Source organism: Delphinus delphis, chromosome 20 (assembly GCF_949987515.2).
Source record: "Delphinus delphis chromosome 20, mDelDel1.2, whole genome shotgun sequence".
Taxonomy (NCBI): Eukaryota; Metazoa; Chordata; class Mammalia; order Artiodactyla; family Delphinidae; genus Delphinus; species Delphinus delphis.
The window spans coordinates 40,737,552-40,763,661 of record NC_082702.1 but is presented as its reverse complement, the minus strand read 5'-3'; the positions used below and the strand labels follow the sequence as shown (position 1 = coordinate 40,763,661).

General features: G+C 45.7%; 1 protein-coding gene across 1 annotated transcript in view; it reads left to right on the top strand.

Annotated features, from left to right (window-relative positions):
* RANBP10 (RAN binding protein 10) overlaps nt 1-26,110 on the top strand; it is a 66,413-nt gene that overhangs the window by 17,976 nt on the left and 22,327 nt on the right. Inside the window, exon 3 of the mRNA XM_060000806.1 lies at nt 6,578-6,630. Coding sequence (XP_059856789.1) covers nt 6,578-6,630 — 53 coding nt within the window. The remainder of the gene's footprint in view (nt 1-6,577; nt 6,631-26,110) is intronic.

The window sequence follows — 26,110 nt, the reverse complement described above, 5'->3', positions numbered from 1 at the left end:
AATGGTGGGGTTTTATCATGCAGATTACCTCAGTAGTGCTAATCAGGAAATTTCAGATTGATTGTTTAAAGGTCACATTCCTGAGAGAGGTTCAAAGTGCAATTAATTTTTTTTTAAATTAATTAATTAATTAATTTTTGGCTGTGTTGGGTCGTCGTTGCTGTGTGCGGGCTTTCTCTAGTTGCGGTGAGTGGGGGCTGCTCTTTGTTGCAGTGCATGGGCTTCTCATTGTCCTGGCTTCTCTTGTTGCGGAGCACGGGCTCTAGGGGCACAGGCTTCAGTAGTTGTGGCGCACAGGCTTAGTTGCTACGCATGTAGGCATGTGGGAATCTTCCCAGACCAGGGCTCCAACCCGTGTCCCCTGCGTTGGCAGGCAGATTCTTAACCACTGCGCCACCAGGGAAGCCCTAATTTTTTTTTTTTTTTGCGGTACGCGAGCCTCTCACCGTTGCGGCCCCTCCCGCCGCGGAGCACAGGCTCCCGACGCGCAGGCCCAACGGCCACGGCCCACTGGCCCAGCTGCTCCGCGGCTCGCGGGACCCTCCCAGACCGGGGCACGAACCCGCGTCCCCCGCATCGGCAGGAGGACCCCCAACCACCGCGCCACCAGGGAAGCCCTACTTTTTTTTTTTAATTGGGGTATAGTTGATGTGCAGTGAAGTCTTGGTTTGCTGTCCTAGGGGCAGATAACTCCATTTTGGTCTTGTTATTTCTTTTTAATACACCTTTGGCTGATTGTGAATAAAGCCACTATGAATCTGGGTGTCCAGATACCTGTTAGAATTCTGCTTTCAATTCTTTTGGGTATATGCACAGAAGTGGCATTGTTGGATCTTATGGTAATTCTGTGTTTGAATTGCCATATAATTAACTGCCATACTGTTTTCCACAGTGGCTGCACCATTAATACACACGGGTTTCAGTTTCTCTACATTCTCACTAATACTTGTTATTTTCTGGTTTTTTGATAATAACCATACTAAAGGGTGTGAAATGGTATCTCATTGTGGTTTTGATGTGTATTTCCTAACAATTAGTGATGCTGAGCATCTTTTCATGTGCTGATTGGCCATGTGTATCTCTTGTTTATTCAAGTCCCTTGCCCATTTTAATAGAGTTGCTTGTTTTTTTGTTGTTGATTGTAAGAGTTCTTTGTATATCCTGGATATTAAACCCTTATCAGGTATATGATTTGCAAATATTTTTCCCATTTCTTTGGTTGCTTTTCACTGTGTTGACAGTCCTTTGATGTACAAAAGTTAGATGTAGTCCAATTTATTTTTTCTTTTGTTGCCTGTGCTTTGGGTGTCCAAAGAATCCAGGAAATCATTGCCAATCCCAATGTCATAAAGCTTTTCTCCTCTGTTTTCTTCAAAGAGTTTTATAGTTTTAGGTTTTACATTTAGGTCTTTGATCCATTCTGAGTTAATTTTGCATATGGTGTATGGTAAGGATCTCCAACTTCTATTTTTGTTTTTTTTTAATAAATTTATTTTATTTATTTTTGGTTGCGTTGGGTCTTCGTTGCTGTGCGAGGGCTTTCTCTAGTTGTGGCGAACAGGGGCTACTCTTCGTTGCAGTGCACGGGCTTCTCATTGTGGTGGTTTCTCTTGTTGTGGAGCATGGGCTCTAGGTGCACAGGGTTCAGTAGTTGTGGCCCATGCGCTCTAGAGCGCAGGGTTAGTAGTTGTGGCGCATGGGCTTAGTTGCTCTATGGCATGTGGGATCTTCCCGGACTAGGGATCGAACCTGTGTCCCCTGCATTGGCAGGCGGATTCTTAACCACTGCGCCACCAGGGAAGCCCCAACGTCATTCTTTTTTTTTTTTTTTTTTTTAATGGTATGCGGGCCTCTCACTATTGCGGCCTCTCCCGCTGCGGAGCACAGGCTCCGGACGCACAGGCTCAGCGGCCATGGCTCACAGGCCCAGCCGCTCCGCGACATGCGGGATCCTTCTGGACTGGGGCACGAACCCGTGTCCCCTGCATCGGCAGGCGGACTCTCAACCACTGCGCCACCAGGGAAGCCCCCAACTTCATTCTTTTGCATGTGGATATCCAGTTGTCCCAGCACCAGTTGTATATCTATTTGGATATCCACATGTCCCATTTGTTGAAAAGACTATCACTTTCCCATCGAATCGTCTTGGCATCTTTATTGAAATCAGTTGACCACATATAGGAGAGTTTATTTCTGGGTTCTTAATTTAATTTTATTTATTTATTTATTTTGGCTGCATTAGGTCTTCGTTGCTGTGCGCGAGCTTTCTCTAGTTGGGGCATGCAGGGCCTACTCTTCATTTTGGTGCACAGGCTTCTCATTATGGTGGCTTCTCTTGTTGCGGAACATGGGCTCTAGGCACCCGGGCTTCAGTAGTTGTGATGCGTGGGCTCAGTAGTTGTGGAGTATGGGCTTAGTTGCTTGCGGCATGTGGGATCTTCCCGGACCAGGGATCGAACCTGTGTCCCCTGAATTGGCAGGCGGATTCTTAACTACTACACCACCAGGGAAGTCCCCAACTTTTCTTTTCCCAAATGGATGGCATTGATTCTGTATATTGCTTTGGGTAGTATTGACATCTTAACAATATTGTCTTCCAGTCCGTGAACACAGATGTCTTTCCATTTATTTGTTTCTTTTTACTTATTTATTTAAATATTTTATTTATTTATTTGGCTGCGCTGGGTCTTACTTGCAGCATGTGGGATCTAGTTCCCTGACCAAGGACCGAACCCGGGCCCCCTGCATTGGGAGTGTGGAGTCTTAGCCACTGGACCAACAGGGAAGTCCCTGTGTCTTTTTTTAAATTTATTTATTTATAAAATTTTATTTATTTATTTATTGGCTGTGCCGCATGGCTTGCTGGTTCTTAGTTCCCTGACCAGGGATCAAACCCCGGGCCCCAACAGTGAAAGCCCTGAGTCCTAACCACTGGATTGCCAGGGAATTTCCTATTTCTGTCTTCTAAAATTTCAGCAACATTTTAGTTTTTAGTGTACAAGCTTTTTGCCTTCTTGGTAAAGTTAATTCCTAAGTATTTTATTTTTTTTGATACTATTGTAAATGGAATTATTTTCTTGATTTCTTTTTTCCTTTGTTCAGTGTTTATGTTGAAACACAACTGCTTTTTGTGTGTTGATTTTGTATCCTGTGACTTTGCTGAATTTGTTTGTTAGTACTAACAGTTTTTTGTGGAATATAGGATTCCTACATATAGGATCATGTCATCTGTGAACAGAGATAGTTTTACTTATTCCTTTGCAATTTGGATACCTTTTATTTCTTTTTCTTGTCTACTTGCTTTGGCTAGAACTTCTAATACTCTGTTGAATAGAAGTGGCGAAAACAGGCATCTTTGTCCTGTTCCTGATCTTAGAGGAAAAGTTCTCATTCTTTCACCATTGGATATGATGTTAGCTGTGGGTTTCTCATATAAGGCCTTCCTTTTATTATGTTGAGATAGTTTCCTTTTATGCCTAGTTTGTTGAGTGTTTTTGAGAAGTAATTTAATATACCATACAATTCACTCACAGTGTACAATTCACTGTTTTTTTAGTATATTCACAGTGTCCTTATAGTTTTTTTTCTGCTCTTTGCGGATCTTAGACTGGTTGGTTAACAGTTTTTAAGTGTATGAAGACTTGCTGGAAGGCTGCATCTTTTTGTAATTTTAGAACATCATACTTTTGGAAAAGACTTAATATCATCCAATGTTTGAAAAATTGGGACTCATTCCCTTTGAACACTGACTTAGCTTGACCTCATATGAACATGCAACTTAGGCTTCTGTGGGGCTGCTCCCTGTGTCATTGACACTCACGGGGGCATGACATCCAAGTGTGGGTATTGGTCTCCTCTGTGTGCGCTACCCTTAGCTTATCTACTCAGATTCTCAAGTTGACCCTGGGGTTTGAACAGAGGCTCCCAGGCCATCCACTGGTAAACACTGTCCCACCTGTGGGGCAGAGTGTACAGGGAGGTGTTGAGGGCTAACTGCTGGAGGTGGAAGAGGCTTCCCCTATACAGAGACATAAGCAACTTGTGTTTGAGTGCATGTGCCTTAGTAATTCCCTGTTCTCATGGGAAGTTGTGGAACCAGAGCTCTGTTGCTGGTGGCCAAGCATACTCTTCCTGGATGACCCTTGACCTCCCCTATTTGCAGTAGCCTTAAGCAGTTGGGGGTCACCCAGGAAGCACATGTGCTTCAAACATAAGCCCTCATCTTAGTGTCAGGAAACCTGTATGCCAGGGATGGGATCACATGTGATGTTGGGCAGAGGCCAGGCCCCTCTAAACAGGGCAGGATAAGTGGCCTGGCGTCCAAGTCAGGAAAACTCCTGGCTATGTTGCATTTGCATATGTTGATTGATGACTGCAGGGGCAGTTGGGGTAATTTGCTGCTTGGTCAGCTGTGGTGTAAAGGGAATGGAGACCAACTTTTGGCAGCATCTTCCACGTAAAGTAAGGAAGCTGATTATTTGGGCTGCTGTTTTTCTGGGCAAATGTGCAGGTTTTAGTCTAATGGGAATCCTGCCAGCAGGCTTACACAGCTTCTGCTCCTGATGGTCCTTGAAGGTCCCCTCCTGGCAGGAGGTAGCAGGCAGTTTGAGAGTCTTTTGAACCATGGGAGTCATTCTTTGAAGTGCTGTTCCTTTCCCTTTTCTCCTTTCCCTTCCCTCCCCTTTCCCCTAACCCTGTAGGCCAGTTATTCAGCTGCTGCCCTGTGTTGATGCTGTCGTTTCCTGGGTCCTGCCCAGCAAGATGGGGGGGTAGCTGGTTTCAGGGGAAAATGGGTGGGTCAGAGCCTTCCTCCCTGCTCTCCAACACCCAGTGGTGCAGCTGGCCAGAGAAGGGCAAAGGGGCATTTGCTGCAGGTGGAAGTCTCGCAGCTTCAGGAGCACCACGTTGTGGGGACTCTGGTAGTGTTAGGAAACAGGTACATAAGGTGCATGGAACACGCCAGGAGAGAAAAAGAATGGCCCAAGGTGGGGAAATGTATGTAAAATGGTTTCTTGCAGAATTACAACAGGGAACAATTAGAATGTAAATGTAAGCTACTTGGAAATGGTCAAAATAAGGCAACCCCATGTAATTGCTTTTTTAAAAATACATTTTTTATTGTGGTAAAATATACATCACATAAATTTTATCACTTTAACTATTTTTAAGTGAACAGTTCAGTGGCATTAAGCTCATTCACATTGTTTTTATTTACTTATTTATTGTTGGCTGCATTGGGTCTTCGTTGCTGCACATGGGCTTCCTCTAGTTGCGGCGAGCGGGGGCTACTCTTCTTTGCCGTTGCACGGGCTTCTCGTTGCGGTGGCTTCTCTTGTTGCGAAGCACAGGCTCTAGGCACATGGGCTTCAATAGTTGCAGCACGCAGGCTCAGTAGTTGTGGCACACAGCCCTAGAACGCGTGGGCTTCAGTAGTTGCAACGTGTGGGCTCTAGAGCGCAGGCTCAGTAGTTGTGGCACATGGGCTTAGATGCTCCGCGGCATGTGGCATTTTCCCGGACCAGGGATCGAACCCGTGTCCCCTGCATTGGCAGGCAGATTCTTAACCACTGCGCCACGAGGGAAGTCCTTATTCACATTGTTAATGCAACTGTAAAGTTACCCCTTAGCCGTCTTGGTTGGGGTAACCGTAAAGTTACCCCAAGCCGTCTTGGTGTTTTCAATATTGTGAGCTTCTCAACTACCTCTTGATGCTCATATGCGATTAATTCAGGCATCACGTGTGAGTTTCTACTATTTTACACTTAGATAGTGTTGACTTGTTTTTCTTATTTCTAAGTTCTTGGGGAAATACCTCACTGTTTCTTTGTACACTACAAATATTTAGACTAAAAAACCCTGTTCATTTCCTTTTCTGACCTGCCCTCTCATGAGTGCCACTGAGATATCTTTGACAGAGTTGCCCAGCATGGGTCCCACCTGGCTGTAGCTGCCTAAATTGTTTAGGTACCTGGGTGGGAAGAGTATGGGGTGGGTCTCTGGGGCCTCACACACCACCACCTTCAGCTTTGGATGACTGAGGAGACCAGTGGTGAATGTATAGGGCAAGGGTAATGAATTTGGAGACCCCAGAGAAGAAGCCCTGTGTGAGGGGTCTTTACGATCCTATATGAATCCAGCTGGCTTTACTTCTTCCATGTTTTGGTCTTTGCTGAAGAGTGACTTGTCCCTTTGGGCTTGATCTTGCATTATTCTGCCAAGCACTACCTAGGATTGAACTAGTTACTTTAGGCACTTCTTGGGAATAGATTCCGCCACCTTAGCTGGAGCCAGAAACCAAGGGACTGGAAGCAGTGACTCCAGGAAACTTTCCTCTGAAACTGAAGCCGGTGGTTCCTGGTTACAGACACTACCTCCTGTTTCTCCAGCTGCTTAAGGCATTGAGAGATTTCCATTAGAAAATCAAAATGTAAAGGTTCTCCAAGAACCACTAGTTTGTTCAAAGTGTCTCTACATTCATTGCTTTTCCTGTTTTTCTGTCTTTTACCAAGAAATATTTGAGAAGGGAGATGCATAATCATTTGCTAACCAGAATTTTTGTATGTATGCTTTTTCAAAGGTACATGGGAATAGGACTCTCAGCTCAAGGCGTCAACATGAACAGACTTCCTGGTGAGTCATTGGCTAAGAGAACATTTTTCTGCTCTCTTGATCCATTCTGTGATGAGAGTCATGGTGGCAGCCAACAAGCTGGAGAGGACTTTGTTTGCTGGCTGCCTACTTGCTAAGCCAAGCCATTGGGTGGAGGATCCTGAAAGGTGGCCATTGGGCCGGGCTGGTGTGGGCTTCCATTCCAAAAATTAATTGGCAAGTGATTGTCCTTCATGGAATTTGAACTGTTTACAGTCAAAACCAAGTGACCTGAGCTTGCTCCCAGTGGGAATACACCTGATTAGCCCTCACTGCTATTGGCCTTTGCTTACCAGCATGGGACTCTGGCATATATGGAGAGGAAGGCTGCCACCAACATTGGTTCCTTTTTTATCTTACTATGTTAATGACCAGAGTCTTTAAGTGACCTCCATGTGGAAGACAGTTGAGGCAGTTTCTTAATAAATAGGAGGATGTGCGTGAGACTTAGATTTACAGTCAACAAACCTCAGATTTGTGGAAGGCTCTGGACCCTGCAGGTGGGCCTCCTCTACCACCCAGGCACCCTTTCAGCTGTTTTCTGCCCAGCAGTTCATGCCCAGTCCTGGGCTAGGCGCAGTTGAGGGGACAAAAGCCTCTACCAGAAGCTGGTGGGTTCTAGAATATGGTCCTCAGTCCATTTGTCCCTTGAGTGGTGTAAGTGGCATGGTGCAAGCTGTCCTGACACTGTCACGGAGGCAGGAAAAGTCCTTGTGTTTTTGCCCGGGCCCTCTCTCCTTTTTGGCCTCTGACACAGAGAAGGCAGCTGGCTTTTTCCAAGAGTGAGTAGCACTTAAACCGTATGTCTTTTCCAATCTATGTTTAATATCAATCAGGTTTTTTCGTCATTGACATTATAATTTCAAGTACTTGAAATCTAGACCTGCTCAGGATTCAACTAATTGTCAGGAACCTGACTTTTTTAAAAAAATTGGCTTTGATCTGAGCAAAAACTGTCCTTTAGTTATTAATCAGAATGTGTGTGGCATGTTTGGCCTCTTTGTGTAGCGTGCAGCTGTGATCTTTGTTATTCAAGCCTTGGCCTTAGCTGACTAGATGTATCTACAGTGTTCATAGCTCTGTCTCTTTGTGAACAGGGAGCTTAGAAAAATAATTTCCCATCAAAGGTAAACTGATTCTTAAATCTTTTTCTTGCACTAAATGTGCTCCTTGAACTTTTGCATGGCTTTCGTGGCAGAGAAGGTTCATTTTACAAAAGTAACTACTATAATCTGTTATTGGGTGGCACTTTAAGCAACTCTGAACATTGGTTAAATGAATTTTTGTTAATCTGTAAAAGAATACTATGCAGCCATGAAAAAAATGAGGAAGCTTTTCAAGTACTGTTTTGGAGTAATCTCTGGGATGTATCACTAAGTGAAAAATACAATGTATATTATGCTACCAAATGTAAAAAAAATGAGGGAAAATGAATATATCTGTATCTGCTTGTACACGCATAGAATATCTTTGGAAAGCTAAGAAAAACTTGTAATATTGGCTGTCCCTTGGGACAGGGTGGCTGGGGATAGGACTGGGAAGTAAATTTTTCACTTTTGAAGCTTTCACATTTTCTTTCTTGTGAATATATTACCTGTTTTAAAAATATAAATAAAATTAAAATAAAATAACCAAAAGCAAAGCCCCTACATCAAGAAGCCCTCATGCCTGTCTTTTAGCTGGTCTTGGAATGCAGTCTTTTACCATGTGCATGATATTCTGAGTTCCACACACTCATCCTTCTTTAGTAAGAATCGTTTTCGCCTGGCCATTGGGTTTGGGATCCATGGTGTGGAGCAGGTGAGGTAGGAGGAGTTCAAGGTCTGCCTAAATTGACCTGAAACTGTTTGAGATGGAGCCATGTGGAGCTGTCTCAGTCTGTTTGCCTTGTTCATAAGATGGGTCTTTTGACCCCTCTGGGCTGCTTAGAGGTGAGCTGCGGGTCTTGTGCTTTGACATTGTTAATGTAACATTGTTGTGAAGTCGGACCCTGCCTGGCCCTGTAGGGAGAAGGGGCTTGGGGACAGTGGATAAGGTGTTAGTTCATGCACTAACACATCAGGAAAGCTAGCACCTTTTTTACATCCTCACTGGTGCATCTCTCTTTCGGCAAGAGAAAGGAGCCTCAGTGTTCTGTGGATATTGTACCTGTCTTCGTTTTCACTCTGCCTGCCAGCTCCTGCGGGTTTTCCTTCCTGCTGTATCTGATCATCTCCCTGATTATTTCTTAAGGTGGAAAGTAGGAATCAGGTTGCATCTAGATAGGGATTCTCCCTAGGAATGATGGATGCCTCTGGCTTTCCCGGATACAGGGCTGGTTGAATGGCTGTGCAGACCTAGCACAGGACAGATGTAGGGATAGCAGCAAGACACTCCTCTCAGGAATGATGGGGGGGCCTGCCACTGTTCATCCCAGCACTGGGTTTGGAAGATCAGAATCCCCTTTGGTGCTTTCCATTTCCTGGGGTCACTGTGTGTGTGTATGCACGTACACGCATGCATGTGTGTGTGTACGATGAGCGTAACATTCTCCAAAACCAAAAGTATCATCATTCATAAACAGTTATATCTGAAACTACTTGGATGTACTTTGGTAGTGAGGTGAGAGGTAGAGGATGATAACAGCTAAAGCCTTTCTGCCAGTTGCTTCTGATTTCTAAGAGGTCATTGGTTGAGGTGAAAGCTATTTGGACTGTTCTGGATGTATGGTTGGTGGGAGGGGAGTGATGGTAGTGACCTTAGCTGTGTCTAGAATTTGAGACTTTGGTGTTAACTCCAGATGAGATGTTTGAGGGTTGATGTATCTCCTTGATAGATACAGGTGTATTTAGTGGAGAGTAGCTGTAGGGGTGGTTACTGCACCACAGCACTGTGAAGTGGTGTTTCAGCTTGGCATTTAGGGGCAAATAGGAGTTTGCCCGATGGTTTTGGGCAGTGGTACTTTAGGGCCTGAGAGTGGATCCATAAGTTTTCTGCTGTGATGGGATGGCTTCCTGGGAACAGTCAGGATGAACCAGTTGAGGGAAGAGTCTTGTGTACTATGGCAAGGGGCCTGGACTTCTGTATATATAAGCAGTGGGAGCTGCAGGAGCCTTTTTTTTTTTTAATTTTTGTTGAAGTATAGTTGATTTACAATGTGGTGTTAGTTTCAGGTGTACAGCAAAGTGAATCAGTTATACATGTACATATATCCTCTCTTTTTTTTTTAAGATTCTTTTCCCATATAGACTATTACAGACTATTGAGTAGAGTTCCCTGTGCTATACAGCAGGTTCTTATTAGTTATCTATTTTATATATAGTAGTGTGTATATGTCAGTTCCAATCTTCCAATTTATCCCTCCCCCGCCATATCCCCTGGTAACCATAAGTTTGTTTTCTACATCTGTGACTCTACTTCCATTTTGCAAATAAGTTCATTTGTATCCTTTTTTTTAGATTCCACATATAAGTGATATCATTTATTTGTCTTTCTGTGTCTGACTTACTTCACTCAGTATGACAGTCTCTAGGTTCACTCATGTTGCTGCAAATGGCATTATTTTGTTCTTTTTTATGGCTGAGTTTCAGGAGTGTTTTCAGCAGAGGCAAGATGTGATCATATTTGCTAGTTCAGGAGTGAACTAGTTTAGAAGAGGCCTTCTAGAAGGGGTCAAGGCTGGGCTGGGGCTCCTGGGCAGTAGAACTGTGAGAGCTCAGGCATGTCAGGGAACTTCAGGAGGTGGTAGATTAATTTATCAGTGAATCCATCAGGGACAGTTGGTCTTTTAGGGAGGACATGTTTTGGTGTTCTCTTCCTCTCTTGTTAGCTTGTTCAAGTAGCAGCTTTTTCTTGTGGCATTGCTTTTAGTATATTCTGCTTTGGCCATCTGGTTCTCTTAATGTATAGGAAAATGACTATGATTAATATTACTGAAACCTAAAAATGTCTTTGTGACTGATCTTTTAGATTAATTGAATCCGTTTTGTTAATTATTAAATAAAGAACAATCACTGTTATCAATCTGTTGCTTTTTTTTTTTTTTAATATTTATTTATTTATTTATTTTGGGTGCGCTGGTTGTTAGTTGCGGCACATGGGATCTTCGATGTGGCATGCGGGCTTCTTAGTTGCGGCATGCGGACCCTTAGTTGCGGCATGCATGCAGGATCTAGTTCCCCGACCAGGGATCGAACCCGGGCCCCCTGCATTGGGAGCGTGGAGTCTTACCCACTGGACCACTAGGGAAGTAAGTCTGTTTCATACATATTTTTAAATTGAGATATAATTAACATACCATAAAATTCACTCCTTTAAAGTGTACAATTCTGTGGTTTTAATATAGTTACAAAGTTGTGCTACCATCACTGCAGTCTAATTCCAGATTATTTTCATCATCCCAGAGAAAAACCCCATACCCATTAATAGTCATTCCTGGACTTTCCCTCCTTCTAGCCCCTGGAACCACTAATCTACTTTCTGTCTCCATGGATTTTCCTATTCTGGAGATTTCATATCAATAGAATCATATAATATGTTGCCCTTTGTGACTGGCTTCTTTCAGTTAGCGTGTTTTCGAGGTTCGCCTATGCTGTAGCATGTTTCAGAGCTTCATTCCTTCTTGTGGCAGAATATTATTCTGTTGTATGGATATATCACATTTTGCTTATCCATGCATCTGTTGATGGTCATTTAGATTGTTTCCACCTTTTGGCTGTTATGATTGATGCTGCTATAAACATTTGTATACAAGTTTTTTTGTAGACATGTGTTTTCATTTCTCTTGACTGTATACCTAGGAGTAGAAATGCTCGGTCATATGGTAACACTGTTTAGTCATTTGAGGAACTGCCAGACTGTTTTCCATAGTGGCTGCCCCATTTTACATTCCCACTAGCAGTGTATGAGGGTTGATTTCTCCATATCTTTGCCAACACTTGTTATTATCTGACTTTTTGATTATAGTCATCCTAGTGGGTACGAAGTGGTATTTCATTGTGGTTTTCATTTCATTTCCCTGATGACTAATAATATCAAGCCTCTTTTCATGTGCTTATTGACCATTTGTCTGTCTTCCTTGGAGAAATGTCTATTAATATCTTTTACTTTTTTTTTTTTTGGCCACGCTGCGTGGCTTGCCTATTTTTAAATTGGGTTATTTATCTTCTTATTATTGAATTGTAAGAGTTCTTTATATGTTCAGGATACAAGTTTCTTGTCAGTTATATGATTTGAAAATCTTTTCCCCTATTCTTTTATTTTTAATTTTTAAATTAAAAAAATTTTTTATACAGCAGGTTATTAGTCATCAATTTTATACACATCAGTGTATACATGTCAATCCCAATCGCCCAATTCATCACACCACCATCCCCTATTCTTTAGGTTGACTTTTTTTTTCATATCTTTTCTGTTATGGTTTATTTTAAGCTATTAATATAGTTCCCTGTGCTATACAGTAGGACCTTGTTGTTTATCTATTTTATATATAGTAGTTTGTATCTGCTAATCCCAAAGTCCTAATTTATCCCTCCTCTTACCCCCCTTTCCTCTTTGGTAACCGTAAGTTTGTTCTTTATGTCTGTGACTCTGTTTCTGTTTTGTAAATAAATTCATTTGTATCATATTTTAGATTTCACATATACATGGTATCATATGGTATTTGTCTTTTTCTGACTTCACTTAGTATGATAATCTCTAGGTCCATCCATGTTGCTGCAAATGGCATTATTTCGTTGTTTTTTTATGGCTGAGTAGTGTTCCATTGTGTGTGTGTGTGTGTGTGTGTGTGTGTGTGTGTGTGTGTTAGGTTGTCTTTTCTTTATTCTTTTATTTTTTTTTTTTTCCGGCCACACTGAGGCATGTGGGATCTTAGTTCCCCGACCAGGGATCGAACCCGTGCCCCCTGCAGTGGGAGCACAGATTCTTAACCACTGGACTGCCAGGGAAGTCCCAGGTTGTCTTTTCTTGATATCTTTTGAAGTACAACAGTTTTTAATTTTGATGAAGTCCAATTTATCTATTTCTTTCTTTTGTTGCTCATGCTTTTGGTATCATATCTAAGAATCCTTTGCCAAATCCAAGGTCGAGAATATTAAATATGTTTTCTTCTAAGAGGTTCATAATTTTACTCTTTTTTTTTTTTTTTTTGGCCACACCACATAGCATGTGGGATCTTAGTTCCCTGATCAGGAATTGAACCTGTTCCCCGTGCAGTGGAAGTGGGGAGTCCTAACCACTGGACTGCCAGGGAATTCCCATTTTACTCTTCTGTTTAGGTTTTTGATCCATTTTGAGTTAATTAAAAAAAATAATTATTTTTTGGGCTGAGCCAGGTCTTAGTTGCGGCACGCGAGATCTTCGTTGCCATGTGTGGGATCTTTGTTGTGGCGTGTGGGATCTTTAGTTGTGGCATGCAAGCTTTCTCTAGTTGCAGCAAGTGGGGGCTACTCTTCGTTGTGGTGCGCAGGCTTCTCATCGCAGTGGCTTCTCTTGTTGCGGAGCACGGGCTGTCGGTGCGCGGGCTTCAGTAGTTGCAGCATGTGGGTTCAGTAGTTGTGGCTTGATTAGAACTTAAAGTAGCTGGGTGAAGTGGGTATGGAGGTAGTGGAGGCAGTTCTCACCTTCCTTGAGGAACCCAGCAGACTCTCTGTTGCCTATGAATGGTTGATTGTGCTTTGCCAGGCCCTGAAAGTGCAGTTAAGGGGCAGCCAAAGAGCCCTCCAGGCAAGAGCACAGGACTTACTCCTCTGTCTCCACTCTGTCTTTGAGCAGGTCATGGCTCCAGAAACCCCAGTGTTTTGCTTAAGGTCCAGTAGACAGTGAACCCGCTTGCCCCAAAATGAGGTTACCTTCCTGCAGAAACCAGATCCTATACAGACTGCCAACAGACACATGAAAGAATGCTCAACATCATTAATCATTAGAGAAATGCAGATCAAAACTACAATGAGATATCATCTCACACCAGTCAGAATGGCCATCATCAAAAAATCTAGAAACAATAAATGCTGGAGAGGGTGTGGAGAAAAGGGAACCCTCTTGCACTGCTGGTGGGAATGTGAATTGGTACAGCCACTATGGAGAACAGTATGGAGGTTCCTTAAAAAACTACAAATAGAACTACCATATGACCCAGCAATCCCACTACTGGGCATATACCCTGAGAAAACCATAATTCAAAAAGAGTCATGTACCAAAATGTTCATTGCAGCTCTATTTACAATAGCCCGGACATGGAAACAACCTAAGTGCCCATCTTCGGATGAATGGATAAAGAAGATGTGGCACATATATACAATGGAATATTACTCAGCCATAAAAAGAAACGAAATTGAGCTATTTGTAATGAGGTAGATAGACCTAGAGTCTGTCATACAGAGTGAAGTAAGTCAGAAAGAGAAAGACAAATACCGTATGGTAACACATATATATGGAATTTAAGAAAAAAAAATGTCATGAAGAACCTAGGGGTAAGACAGGAATAAAGCCACAGACCTACTAGAGAATGGACTTGAGGATATGGGGAGGGGGAAGGGTAAGCTGTGACAAAGCGAGAGAGAGAGGCATGGACATATATACACTACCAAATGTGAGGTAGATAGCTAGTGGGAAGCAGCCGCATAGCACAGGGAGATCAGCTTGGTGCTTTGTGACCGCCTGGAAGGGTGGGATAGGGAGGGTGGGAGGGAGGGAGACGCAAGAGGGAAGACATATGGGAACATATGTATATGTATAACTGATTCATTTTGTTATAAAGCAGAAACTAACACACCATTTTAAAGCAATTATACCTCAATAAAGATGTTAAAAACAAAATAAAACAAAACAAAAAAACCAGATCCTCATGTGTTCCCTGTCTCTGTTGACAGTCACTGTCCACCTTGGCCCATAAGTGGGAGGAGACCTCAGAGTAATTGTCTCTCATCCCATGGTTCTGCTACTTCCCAAGCATCTCTTTAATTTGGCCCCCTTCTCTATCCCTACTCCATTGGGCTATTTCCATGGCCTCCTGATTAATCTCTTTACCTCAGGCCTCTGCTCTCCATTCCCTTTGTACACTCTGCCCCTTGCCTGCTTTGGACCTCTGACCCCTCTGCCCACAGGACACAGGTGCTGTGGGCCCTGCTCAGCCTTTTCTGCCACCTCTGCCCTCCACACACGCTGCACACCAGTATGTCTGTGTGGGACCCCAAACATCCTGCAGACATTTCCTGCTGTGCCCCTTGGCAGATGTCCTTCTTGCCCTGGAGGTGTCCTTCTTGCTTGTGACACCTCGTGCAGTCTTGCCTGACCCCTTCAGCCATGATCATGTCTCTGATGACACTTGCCACCCTGTCGCATGTGATCCTTCCACATTTATGCAACTGTATCCTTGCTGGGTTGTGAACTCCTTGGGACTGGACCACATCTTTTTATAGCAGCTCTCCCAGAGTGAGCACAGATGCCCTTGGGCTATGGGAGCAGGCCATTCCTGCATTTCCCTGTGCTTTGCCTCAGTGAAGTAGCTTCAGTAAGCCAAATGTGTTTTGGAACCAGTGCCGAGTCAGGTCCCCCTGGCCTGCAACCTGCCTTGGGCTAGAAGCCTTCATCTGGAGCTCAGCCTCCCATCACCGCCCTATTGTGGCACTGATAGTGCATGGGGGCTCTGCCACTACCTTCATTCTGTAGGAGGAGTCACTGTCTCCCCTTTTCTGTATGTCGGGGCTCAGTGTTGTTGAACCAACTACTGGCTCACTTTTGCTCATGTGAGGAAAGACACCTAGGGCTGTGGTTGGCTTCCCGAGCAGTGTAGCTCAGTGGCCAAGAACATAGACTCTGGAGCCACACTGCATTTGCATCCTGGCAGCTGTGTTACCTAGAGCAAGTTACTTAACTGCTCTGGGTCTCAGTTTCCCCATGTGTAAAATGGATGCGATACTAGTACCTAACTCATATATGGGATGGGTATGGGGATTGAGTGCTTAAAGTGCTTAGAATAGTGCCTGATACAAAAGAGGGGTACACAAATTTTAGCTTCTATTGTTATTGAGAAGGTTTTTTTTTGAATGTATGTATATATTTATTTATTTTTGGCTGCGTCGGGTCTTCATTGCTGTGCGTGGCCTTTCTGTAGTTGTGATGAGTGGGGGCTATTTTTCGTTGCTGTGCGCGGGCTTCCCATTGTGGTGGCTTCTCTTGTTGCAGAGCACAGGCTCTAGGCGTGCAGGCTTCAGTAATTGTGGCATGTGGGCTCAGTAGTTGTGGCACGCGGGTTCTAGAGCTCAGGCTCAGTAGTTGTGACACATGGGCTTAGTTGCTCCACGGCATGTGGGATCTTCCTGGACCAGGAATTGAATCCGTGTCCCCTGCATTGGCAGGCGAATTCTTAATCACTGTGCCACCAGAGAAGTCCCCAGAAAGGTTTTTGTTTGTTTGTTTGTTTTTCCTACTTGAGGAAGAAAGTACCTATACATTTAAAGTTCTTTTATGGGTGTTTGTGTATCAGAGTGGAGTTAGGTGTAATCTGAACTACATTTTCTCTCCAGTGCTGTGTTTTCTGTATTTGAGTAGACACGTTTAGTACATTAGCTGGAGGTGAATTACAGAGGACGAAGATGGAATAGCAACCAAAGTCAGGATGTTGATGTTTTGAGTGTTTTCTTATAGGTTTTCCTGTACTGGCTCAGCAAGCCCATCTTTGCCTTTAGGGCTGTCAGGAGTCGAGGGTAGCCACGCTGGGGGTCTCACTTGGCTCTGGGAGCAGGTGGTAACAGGGAGTGCTTTTCGTGTGAGGCTGTGTGCTCAGTTTTTCCTGGGAACATATGGGCATGTCGTAGCTTGCATGGTCAGAGGTTTTCTGTTGGAAGATGTGGAAGTTTTGATGTTTATCTTTTATAAAGTGTTTTTGGCCTCCTTAAGTATGAACCAAGGAACAGGTGTGGCCCAAAATAAGAATGTCAGAACGCTTGACTAAATGGCTTTGCAGCCAGGAAGGATGATCGGCAGGTAGGTGAGTGTACCTGCAGCCCCACCCTTCGGTTGTTGAGCTGGCAGCAAACCGCATGGGCTGGGATCCCTGGATTGGAGAAGCAGGAGGAAAGTCGGGGTGTGGATATAGGGGGATTTGGGCTTCTCCCAAGCTCGGGTGCTTTGAAGGGGGCAAGGATAGAACAGATCTTCCTTCTGTGTCTTGTACGTCAGACAGAGCCAGGGAGACTCAGGCTGTGTTGATAGGTGGCCTCATCCGCATCAGAGCTGGACAGCTGATAGTTTCCTCCTTCCATTTCCTTGGAGGAGACAGCTGTTCTCTTGGGGTAGCATCTATTACCTTAATTACTACAACCCCTCAAAGGAGAACCCAGGCCCGTTGAGGCATCCTTTCCTTGAACTGTTGGAAAAGAAGCAGCTGGAAGAACCACAGATGGGGATTGGGGATGGGGGGGCATATCTTCTGAAGCAAATGGCACCTGGCAGCTGGGCCTCAGTGGGGGTGAGAGGGGAGGGTGTAGTGGTAGGGCAAGGAGGGGTGGCAGGGCGACTGTCTGCTTTCATTCCACATGATGGGTCATGATCAAGTGAGCATCTTTTCCTCTCCCTGGAGCTGACCTTATTAAGACTGTTACCTTACTAACAGAGTGAGCTATTAGGAGCACACCCATGGGAGTGTTTGTGTCCTAATCCCTGTGGCTGGGGCCTGCTTCTACTGGGTGGGACACATTCTGCAAACAGCTGATATTTCATATCTGTGTGTGCCATGGGAAAGGAACAGCAGATAGCAGAGATCAGGGCAGAGCCCTGAGGGGTCCATGCCAGGTTCATGAGGGCAGAGGCTAGCTCCTGTCGGTGTGGCAATAAATAACTGAGTGTTGGATATCCTTCCTCTCTATCCTCCTAAGGATATGCAGAATAAGGTGTCTGCTCAGAGCAAATACCAATAGTAGGTGGCTTTGTGCAGCAGATGTCTTAGAGATTACTGACACGTAAGTGGGTTTCCAGTAGTCTGGAAGTGCTGTTAGTCTGTACCCACCAAATGGGGACTGCTTCTGTCCCACTCCATGTGGGCTGAGACCCTTGTTCCCCACAGCTGATGAGCCCCCTTTGTATTCATCATTGACCACCACCTCTCTTTGGAGCATCTTTCACCTAGGATCTACGTTGCTTCACAGGGGTCTACCGTGGGGCTGCTCATTCTCTCCGTGAGGGAGGTCGTGCTTCTCTCCAGCTGAGTGGGTTGAATTATCAGGGCGCCACTGGGTGTCTGGGTTACCTCCTCCTAATCCCGGCAGTGCGCCTGGGAATAGGCCTCAGCAACCCTGGCTTGATTGTAGGCGCTGTACAAGCCTCCCAAGTGAGTACTGCCTGAGGCTGGTGAAGGGAAGAAGCTGACTCTTGATGGTCCTGAGTTCACGCCTGTAAGGTACCTTGAGGCAGCCCTCCCTGGAAAAGGGGGGCAGCCAGGAGATTCCCTGAAGCCACTGGAACAGCTGCCCAGGACCTGCCCAGCTGTGGGAAGATAGGTTGGGGTTTATGTGCTTGGTGCTGCCCAACCCCTTGTTGCCTTTCTCATTCTGTTCTTTCTTTGAAATGTCCTTAGGAAATGACTGGGTGAGAGTGGAGGGATAGAAACCCAGAGGCCTTGTAGCTCTGGCAGCAGGTTCTACTGGGCAGTCCAGGCAGAGGGTGGTTTGGTAGTTGGGCCCAAGGGCCAGGTAGCTGGTCCAAACTCCTGGTGGTTCACATGGGGGTTAATGGTTTGTGCCACAGGACCCTCCCCAGTCCCTACTATGGAGCTTGTTTCATGTAAGAGGCCCTCTGTTTCCCTGCTGCTCCTCTCTGGGCCAGCAGTGCCCTTGGCCCTGTGGCCAGTTAAGCCCGTGGTCCTTTTCCATGGGCCTTTCTTACCTCACCCACAGGGAGAGCTGTATTACCACAGTGTATCAGGGCTCCTTGGCAGCCTTTTGAAATGAGGCAGCTAAGATAACAAATAAGTTATTATTCCTGGACCTGGGGATTTCTTGTCTACAGTATCCTGTTTTCTTCTTCCAGATACCAGCTCCTACCTCTCTGTAGCACAGAGGTAAAATTTTTGGATTTAAGGCTATGTTTTTCAGGGCAAGTTAAGTCCTTTGAGATAAGAGGTTTCATCGACAGCAGAAGAGCCAGTTCTGAAACCTGAGTTTGTCAGTCTCTGAAAACAGAGATTATCAAGTGTCGTCTGGTGTGGCTGGAGGCTGGGGCCACATGAGGGTGGAGCTGAGTGGGGACCAGTTACTGCTCAACCTCTTGTTGCCTCCTTGAGGGAGTCCGTATCTAGGGGTCCTGGAAATACTGGACTACCACACTGGGCCTTCTTTTGGGAAGGGTTTTATGCATGCCCATTTCTCAGGATCTGGCAGTATGTGCGGAAAGTCACAGGCGCCTACATTACCAGGGGTCATCTGTCCACTAACTTTCCCCAGAACTTTGAAAGGACCTTAGTGGAAATAAGGACAAGCCAAACCCAATCCCAGAGGAGAGATACCAAGGCCTGGGAGCTGAGGTTGTACCTCAGTTTAGTGGGACAGTTCACCCCTTTCCTTAGCCTGATTGAGCATGGATGACAGACCCAGCCTGTTCTCTGGGAGCCTGAGGCATTGGCAGGTAGCCCTGCCAAATGTGCCAGGTGCCACTTGAGCCATGTCTTAGCCAGACCCAGCAAGACCCACCCTGGATGTCCCTGGGCCTCTCCTGGCAATCAGGTATCTATTTCTGTCAGGGTTGGGGAGGAATATGACCTGTAGAAGGCCCCTTTATATGCAGGTGCTGGCTGTACAGTCCCTCACCCTGCCTGCCCATGGCTTCAGGCTGACATCTATCTCAGTGTAGGGCCTGGGTACCCCTATGAGGGCAGGCTCTACATGGTGTCACAGCTATCTGCAGAGATAGCCTTTTTCTCCTGCCCTCTTTGCCTTGGCTTTCATGTTGAACTACCATAAAGAGAAGACCCTCCAGGGCACCCCTGGCCCCTTTGGCCTGGAGCTGCCAGAGCATCACCTTAGGCTTGTGTTGGTCCTGTTCCTTGGTCCCAAGGTTCCTAGAACTTGGGGTAACAGTCTTGTGAGTACTATGACGGGACTTCCTGATGCCACCACACGGAGTTTGCTGAATGAGAGAATCTCTTTTGCTTTCCCATTATCCATTGTCGAGCTGCTCCAGGCAGTGGGTCCTATCAGATTTTTTAAGATATTTGAGGTTATGGGGAAAACATTTGTCTGATGGATTTCCAGGGAGTGGTGACTCTGAGTGAGTGACCATCCTTGAGAAGCAGCCCTGCCATGAGGTCTCCTATGACATATGTGCTCTCTCCACAGCGACCCCAGGTTTAGGAAGCACCTTGGCTAAGCCAGCCCAGCGCCTTCCCTCCATAGCCAGCCCCATGAATGACATGGCTGTTGAACTCTGCCGACTGCTCCGAGGGCCAGGTGACCTCCCCAGGAAACTGGGGACAAGTAAGAGTGGAACAGGCCTAGGGCTGCCGTTGGCGGGCTGTTAGTTAGGAAAGCCAGCTCCACCCCTCTCGCTCCCTCAGGAAAGAAAGGAGCAGGAAGTCCGAAGTGCCCGGCTTGACCATGGAGCTGATGCTAGAGACAGAGAGGGCAGGGAAACTTGCCAGGGAGTGCCTCCTGTAGGCTGGTGTTCCATGTCCATCCTCGTTTAATCTTCCACCAACCCTGAAAGAGTTCAGCCAAGGGAACTCAGAGGGCTAAGAAGAGACAGAATTGGGATTCAAACCCAAGTCTTTCTGATCCCAAAGTCCAGTGATGATCAGGATCCATTTCTTGGGGAGAGATGGCTGATTTGGTGGCATGGGGATCAGTGCTTAGGCTAGTTTGTGATGCCTGAGCTGGACCCTGTGTGCTGGTCATTTGCGGTCTAGGACTAGAACCCAGTGGACAGGCGCAGCACCAGTCCCCTTCCAGGTTTCTGTGCTAATGTGCTGATGATGTGGAAATCTTTCTACTCAGAAGTAGGAGTCCTCGCCATTCCTAGTTCCCCTGGGACTGAGGCCCTTGACGTGTCCTGCCAGGTGGGAGTGGCATGGGGCAGCTCTTGGAGCAATCATGCTGGAGTCCCTGGCACCCCTATAGGGAGTCTCCCACTTTGAGGACACTGTAACCAGGGATGGCATCTGGGAGTGCCAAGATGGTGAGCCATTTCCTCAGCCACCCCCATACTTCTGTGATTGGGAGTTCCCCTCTGAGTGATGATGGAGGGGGAAGTGGGTGGTGCCAGAGCATCTGAACTGGGCACTTGGGGCCTCCTGCCTCCTGGCCTGAAGCCTCCTGGCGTGGCTTCTCCTTGCACCACTGGCATCTGATAGGTGTCTGACGTGTCAGGGATAGGCTTTTCGATGTGGGCACCAGGCTGGCTATCCCTCCATTCTCTCTGGGAGTGACAGGGCTTATTCTCTTTGGAGAGGGAAGAATGGTTAGTTGGGTGGCACTCTCTGTCACAGTGTTGTCCCTATCGTGCAGCACCAGCTATCCTTTGACCCAGAGCCACCTGGACCTGTCTCCCTACAGGGCCTGATAGCTGTGCAGGGCAGCTGAGCCCCCTCGTTTTCTTCTGGCCCTCACATCCCACTGTCCTCTGAGACAGCTGGCTCTGGCCCTGTGGTGAGGGTGACAACTCTAATTCCTGGGCACATCACCCCGGCTTCACACCAGGCCCATCCAGGGATGGGTGACTGCTTATCCTGCCAGGACTCACGCTTAGGAAGTTGTTGACTTTGACTCCAGGGCAGGAATAGGGGGTTGGAGGAGGTCCTGTCCTGAAGCTGAGGGTGGTGGGGCTGGAGGGGAGACTTACCCAGGCAGAGGTATGGGAAAGACCATAGTTGCTAGACTCTCTTAATGAGGAGGACTAAGAACCATGGATTCTTCTAGAGCTGGCAGGGATATTTGCATCACCTGCCCTGTTTCATAGATGAGGAAACTGAGACCAGAGAAGTTAAATGACTTTCCCAGGGATAGAGCCAGGTCTGCAGCCTCTTTCAAAGGTTTGGAAGTGGCTTCGCTATTAGTCTGTGTAAAAGGGGGCATGATATAGCCAGATTGCTCTAACTCCTTTGCTTTGCTTGAAAAGAAAAATCACGATAACAAAACTCACAGTCAAGCCCAGGATTGCCCATGGTGGTATGTCAGCATGGTCTGACCCCAGTGTCTTGTACTTCAGGCTTCCTGCCAGCCCTTGACCCATTTCCCTTTTCATTTCAACATACATTTCTTGAGCACCTACTGTGGGCCACGTGTTATGCAAGGTAAAGAAAAAGATGCTTGGATGTGGCCCCTTTAGTCAGAGAACTTTGGTTGCTTCAAGGTAGAGAATCCCGTCTCTAACCAACTTGGTCAGCCATACCTCAGGGCAAGCAGAGGAGCGAAGTCTTAGGGACTCAAATGGTGTCTGGGACTTTTCTTTCTGTCTCTGTCCCTGTCTTAAAAGTCCCTGCTTTCTGTTTATTAGCTTTAGTCTGTCAAACTGGCTTTCTACATGAAGTTGGAACAATGACAGCACAGAGCTTTGAGACCCGCTCTCCTCCCAGCTCCCTTGTACAAAAATTCCGGGAAGATCTCTTACTGGTCCAGCTTGGGTCAGGGAGGAGGCTAACTAGGATTGGCAGTCCCCACCGAAGCCACAGGGTTGGCACAGGGAAGGAGCTACTTCTTAGGAAAAGGAATGCTATCGCCCAGTGAAGGGGAGCTGGCAGACAAATCCTGGCACTCCTTGTTCCCCTTTCCTGCTGTTTGTTCTTGCAGCCCTGGGGCACTTGTGCCCAGTCCCTTCTCAAAAGTTGATGGAACCCAGCCAGTTACCCACAGGGAGTAGTACTGGTCAGGTGACCAAGCCTAGGGTCCAGAAACCTTGTAGGGGTTACCTGAAGTTTGTTCTGATGGAGCCCAGTCTTCAGGAGCTCATGCTGTTCTACCTTTAAAGCATCTTCCTCTTCCCTACAGTTGGTTGGGGCCACCCCAGGAAGGAGGAGGTTTTGTCTTCACCCTCATGGGTACCTGCTTGGAGCTTACTTGAATGTTCCTCAGAAGATAGGAGACCCGGCGACTTCCCTGGCGGTCCAGTGGTTAAGACTCTGCGCTTCCACTGCAGGGCATGCGGGTTTGATCCCTGTTTGGGAAACTAAATTCCCACAAGCCGCGTGGCTTGGCCAAAAAAAAAAAAAAAAAAGGAGACCCAAGCTTCTGAGAGTGTAATCTGCAGGACCACAGGCCTTTGTGGAGCCTCTCAGTGCCTCAGCTTTCTCAGCCCTCAGATGGGGATTACCATACTTACTGATTGGTTTGGAGTCTTGGAATGTTTCTTACAAGTAGACACCTAGGGCCCTTTGACAATGATGTCTAATTGCTCCCCTTTCATTTTGTAGAGAAGGGAACAAAGGTCTGAGGAGGTGAGTGACTGCCCAGAGCCTACCATCTTGGAGGGACAGTGCTATGTCCAGGACCAGGCTGCAGGGGCCCTTCAGGCCACACTGGCTACCCTGGCACACAGGACTACAGTGTTTCTTTCTAACAGAGGCCAAACCCCCCTCCTTAGCCCGAGACTGACAACAAAAAACAGACTCACTGCAGAATGTGCAACAGCAGTTAGGCCTTGGCCTTGTAGTTTTTCTTCTGTCTGCCCGATTCCTCAAGAATGGCCATGCTGGTACTAGCTTCTGTCTGCTATACAGCTTCTCAAGCCCTGGGGAGAAGGTTCATTGAGGGCGGGGTAACTGAATCCATTTAGAGTAACTTTGTGCCCTTTAACATGTCCTCATCTATTTTGGGCTTCTGGTGCCTTTCTCTTGTGTTTGTTCTGCCCTTTCTAGTCCTTGACTAGCCTGAATTTTTCTTCCAGAGGAAAAACAGAAAGCCATTGTGTGAGGACAACACATAGGAAAATCCTCCAATGACTTCATTTTAAGTTTTCTGTCCACACCACTGTTTGTTTAGTGAGTGTTCCCATGGCAGCCCTGCCACATCTGGGATGAGCCACAGTCATCTCACCTGCCTCGTATTGCCACCCAACTGCTTAGATGTCTAATAAGACATCTCAAACTTAATGTGTCCTAAAGATCTCTTCCTTCTGCCCATCTTCCCTGTCTCTTAGTAAATGGTACCACCATCCACCCATTTGCCTGGACAAAAACCTGGGAGTCATCCTTACTTCCCCTCATACTATCAGTGCCCACATCCAGCAAACCTTGTCACCTCTGCTCCCAGTCTTTCCTAAGTCTCACTCAGATCCAGCCCCACTGGCTCTGTTTCTCAGACATGCTGAGCTCATTCCCATGACCCCAAAAGTTCTTCCTTCTGATTCTCTCATCAAGCAGACCTCTCTGCTCAGGGGTCAGCCCTCAGCGAGGACTAACTTGACTACTCCACCTTGGTCAGTCCTCATCCCCAGTCCCACTTCCAGCCTATCGTCTGGCTTTGTTTTCTTCAGAGCACATTTCCTCTACCAGGTGTTTTCTTGTTTGCTTATTGATTTACTTATATATTAATGTCTTCTCTGCTCCTTTCACACCACCCACCACCCTCACTTTGTCATCTCCATGGAGTAGGCCTTTATTAACTAATTGATGACAGTTGGATGATGCATGTTCTTTCCAGAGGATGGGAAAATAGCACAGAGGTCTTTTTTTAAAAAATTTATTCATTTTATTTACTTACTTTTGTCTGCACTGGGTCTTCATTGCTACGGGCGGGCTTCTCATTGTGGTAGGGCACAGGCTTAGCTGTTCCACGGCATGTGGGATCTTCCTGGACCAGGGCTCGAACCCATGTCCCCTGCATTGGCAGGCGGATTCTTAACCACTGTGCCACCAGGGAAGTCCAACACAGAGGTCTTAAACCAGGCTGCTGCTGCTGCTGCAGCCACTGTTACTAAATGAGCTGTATAATAACATTCTGTTTTTAACACAAGCTACCTTTCAAACACATACATATATACCTTATACACACACACAGGCTCTTAACTGTGTTTGGAAAAAATATTGGCTATGAAATGATAGCTTCAATTGAAGATACATTACAGCTCTGTGATTTTCTTTGAAAAGCTTTTATCTTCATAGCACTTTGACGAACAAGAGACAAGTAGCTGAGGTGTTGCGTCTCTGCACTGATCATTCCAGATGCTCAGAAACTTCTTCTACAGCCATAGTGGACTGTATTAGTTTCCTATTGCTGCTGTAACAATAGTAGTGACTTAAAATAATCATTTTACAGTTCTGGAGGACAGAAGTCCTAAAATCAAGGTGTCAGCAGGGTAGTAGTCTTTCTGGAGGCTCTTGGGGAGAATCCATTTCCTTGCCCTTTTTAGCTTCTAGAGTCCACCTACATTCCTTGATTTATGGCCCCCATTGTCCATCTTCAAAGCCAGCAGTGTAATAGCATCTTTCATTCTTTCTGTGCTTCCACCGTCACATCACCTTTTCTGACTTGACTCTTCTGCCTCTCCCTTACAAGTACCCCTATAATTGCATTATCCTACCCTCCCTGCCCCCAGATAATCCAGGATAATCTCCTCATTTCAAGAGCGTTGACTTAATCACTTCTGCAAAATCTTTATTACCATGCAAGTTAGCATATTTCACAGGTTCTAGAGATTAGGACCTAGGACATCTTTTGGAGGCCTTATTCAGTGTGTCACACGGACTATGAATTTTCTTCCTCTGGGCAAATCTATATAATTGACAAATCATTTGGAAATTGAAGAAAAACAAAACAAAACAGGAAAATGTGTCTATTTTTCAGCCAAACTGAGGTGATGGTGAATCCTGAATTGACTCTAAATAAATATTTTGTTTTTTTATTGAGTTCTTTGGTTTTTAAAAATTTTAAATCCATATTTATAGCTTGAGTAGCTTGAGTTAAAAATTCTATGGTAGGTTTGTCAAAATAATTATATAGTTTATTTTTGAAGAAAAGTATTCAAAAATACTTTAATTTTTATTTTAGGTCTTTGAAAATGTAAGCATCTGTTGTTTTGGTGATCATTATTGAGCAGCTCCCTTACACTGAGACAAAAATAACTCCCAGATATCCTTGAGTCACTGACCAAGTTGGAAACAGTTCTTCCGGATGATTTCTCTAGCTTTAATAAATCAGATGGCCACATTTGTATTAGTTTTTTAAGAGTTACCTACTGCTTCAAAAAAAAAAGTACCTACTGCTTCAATTGGAGAAAGCTAAAAAAAAAAAAAAAAAAGAAAAAAAGAAAACCTTCCAGTGTGTGTCTTTTACCTTCTAGACAGTAAAATCTGCATAAATGATCTGTCACACAGGATCATCCTTGTGTGAGACAGAAGTGGGCTGGAACTAGTCACTACACACAGACACACATACATGTATATGCACACACCTGTGTCACCGACTCCTGATGGTGGGGGTTGGGGGAAGGGTTAGGAAGCAGTGAGTGAGACAGGGACAGTCCCAGGAACAGTGACTGGTGATTGGAGAGGCTCAGCAGG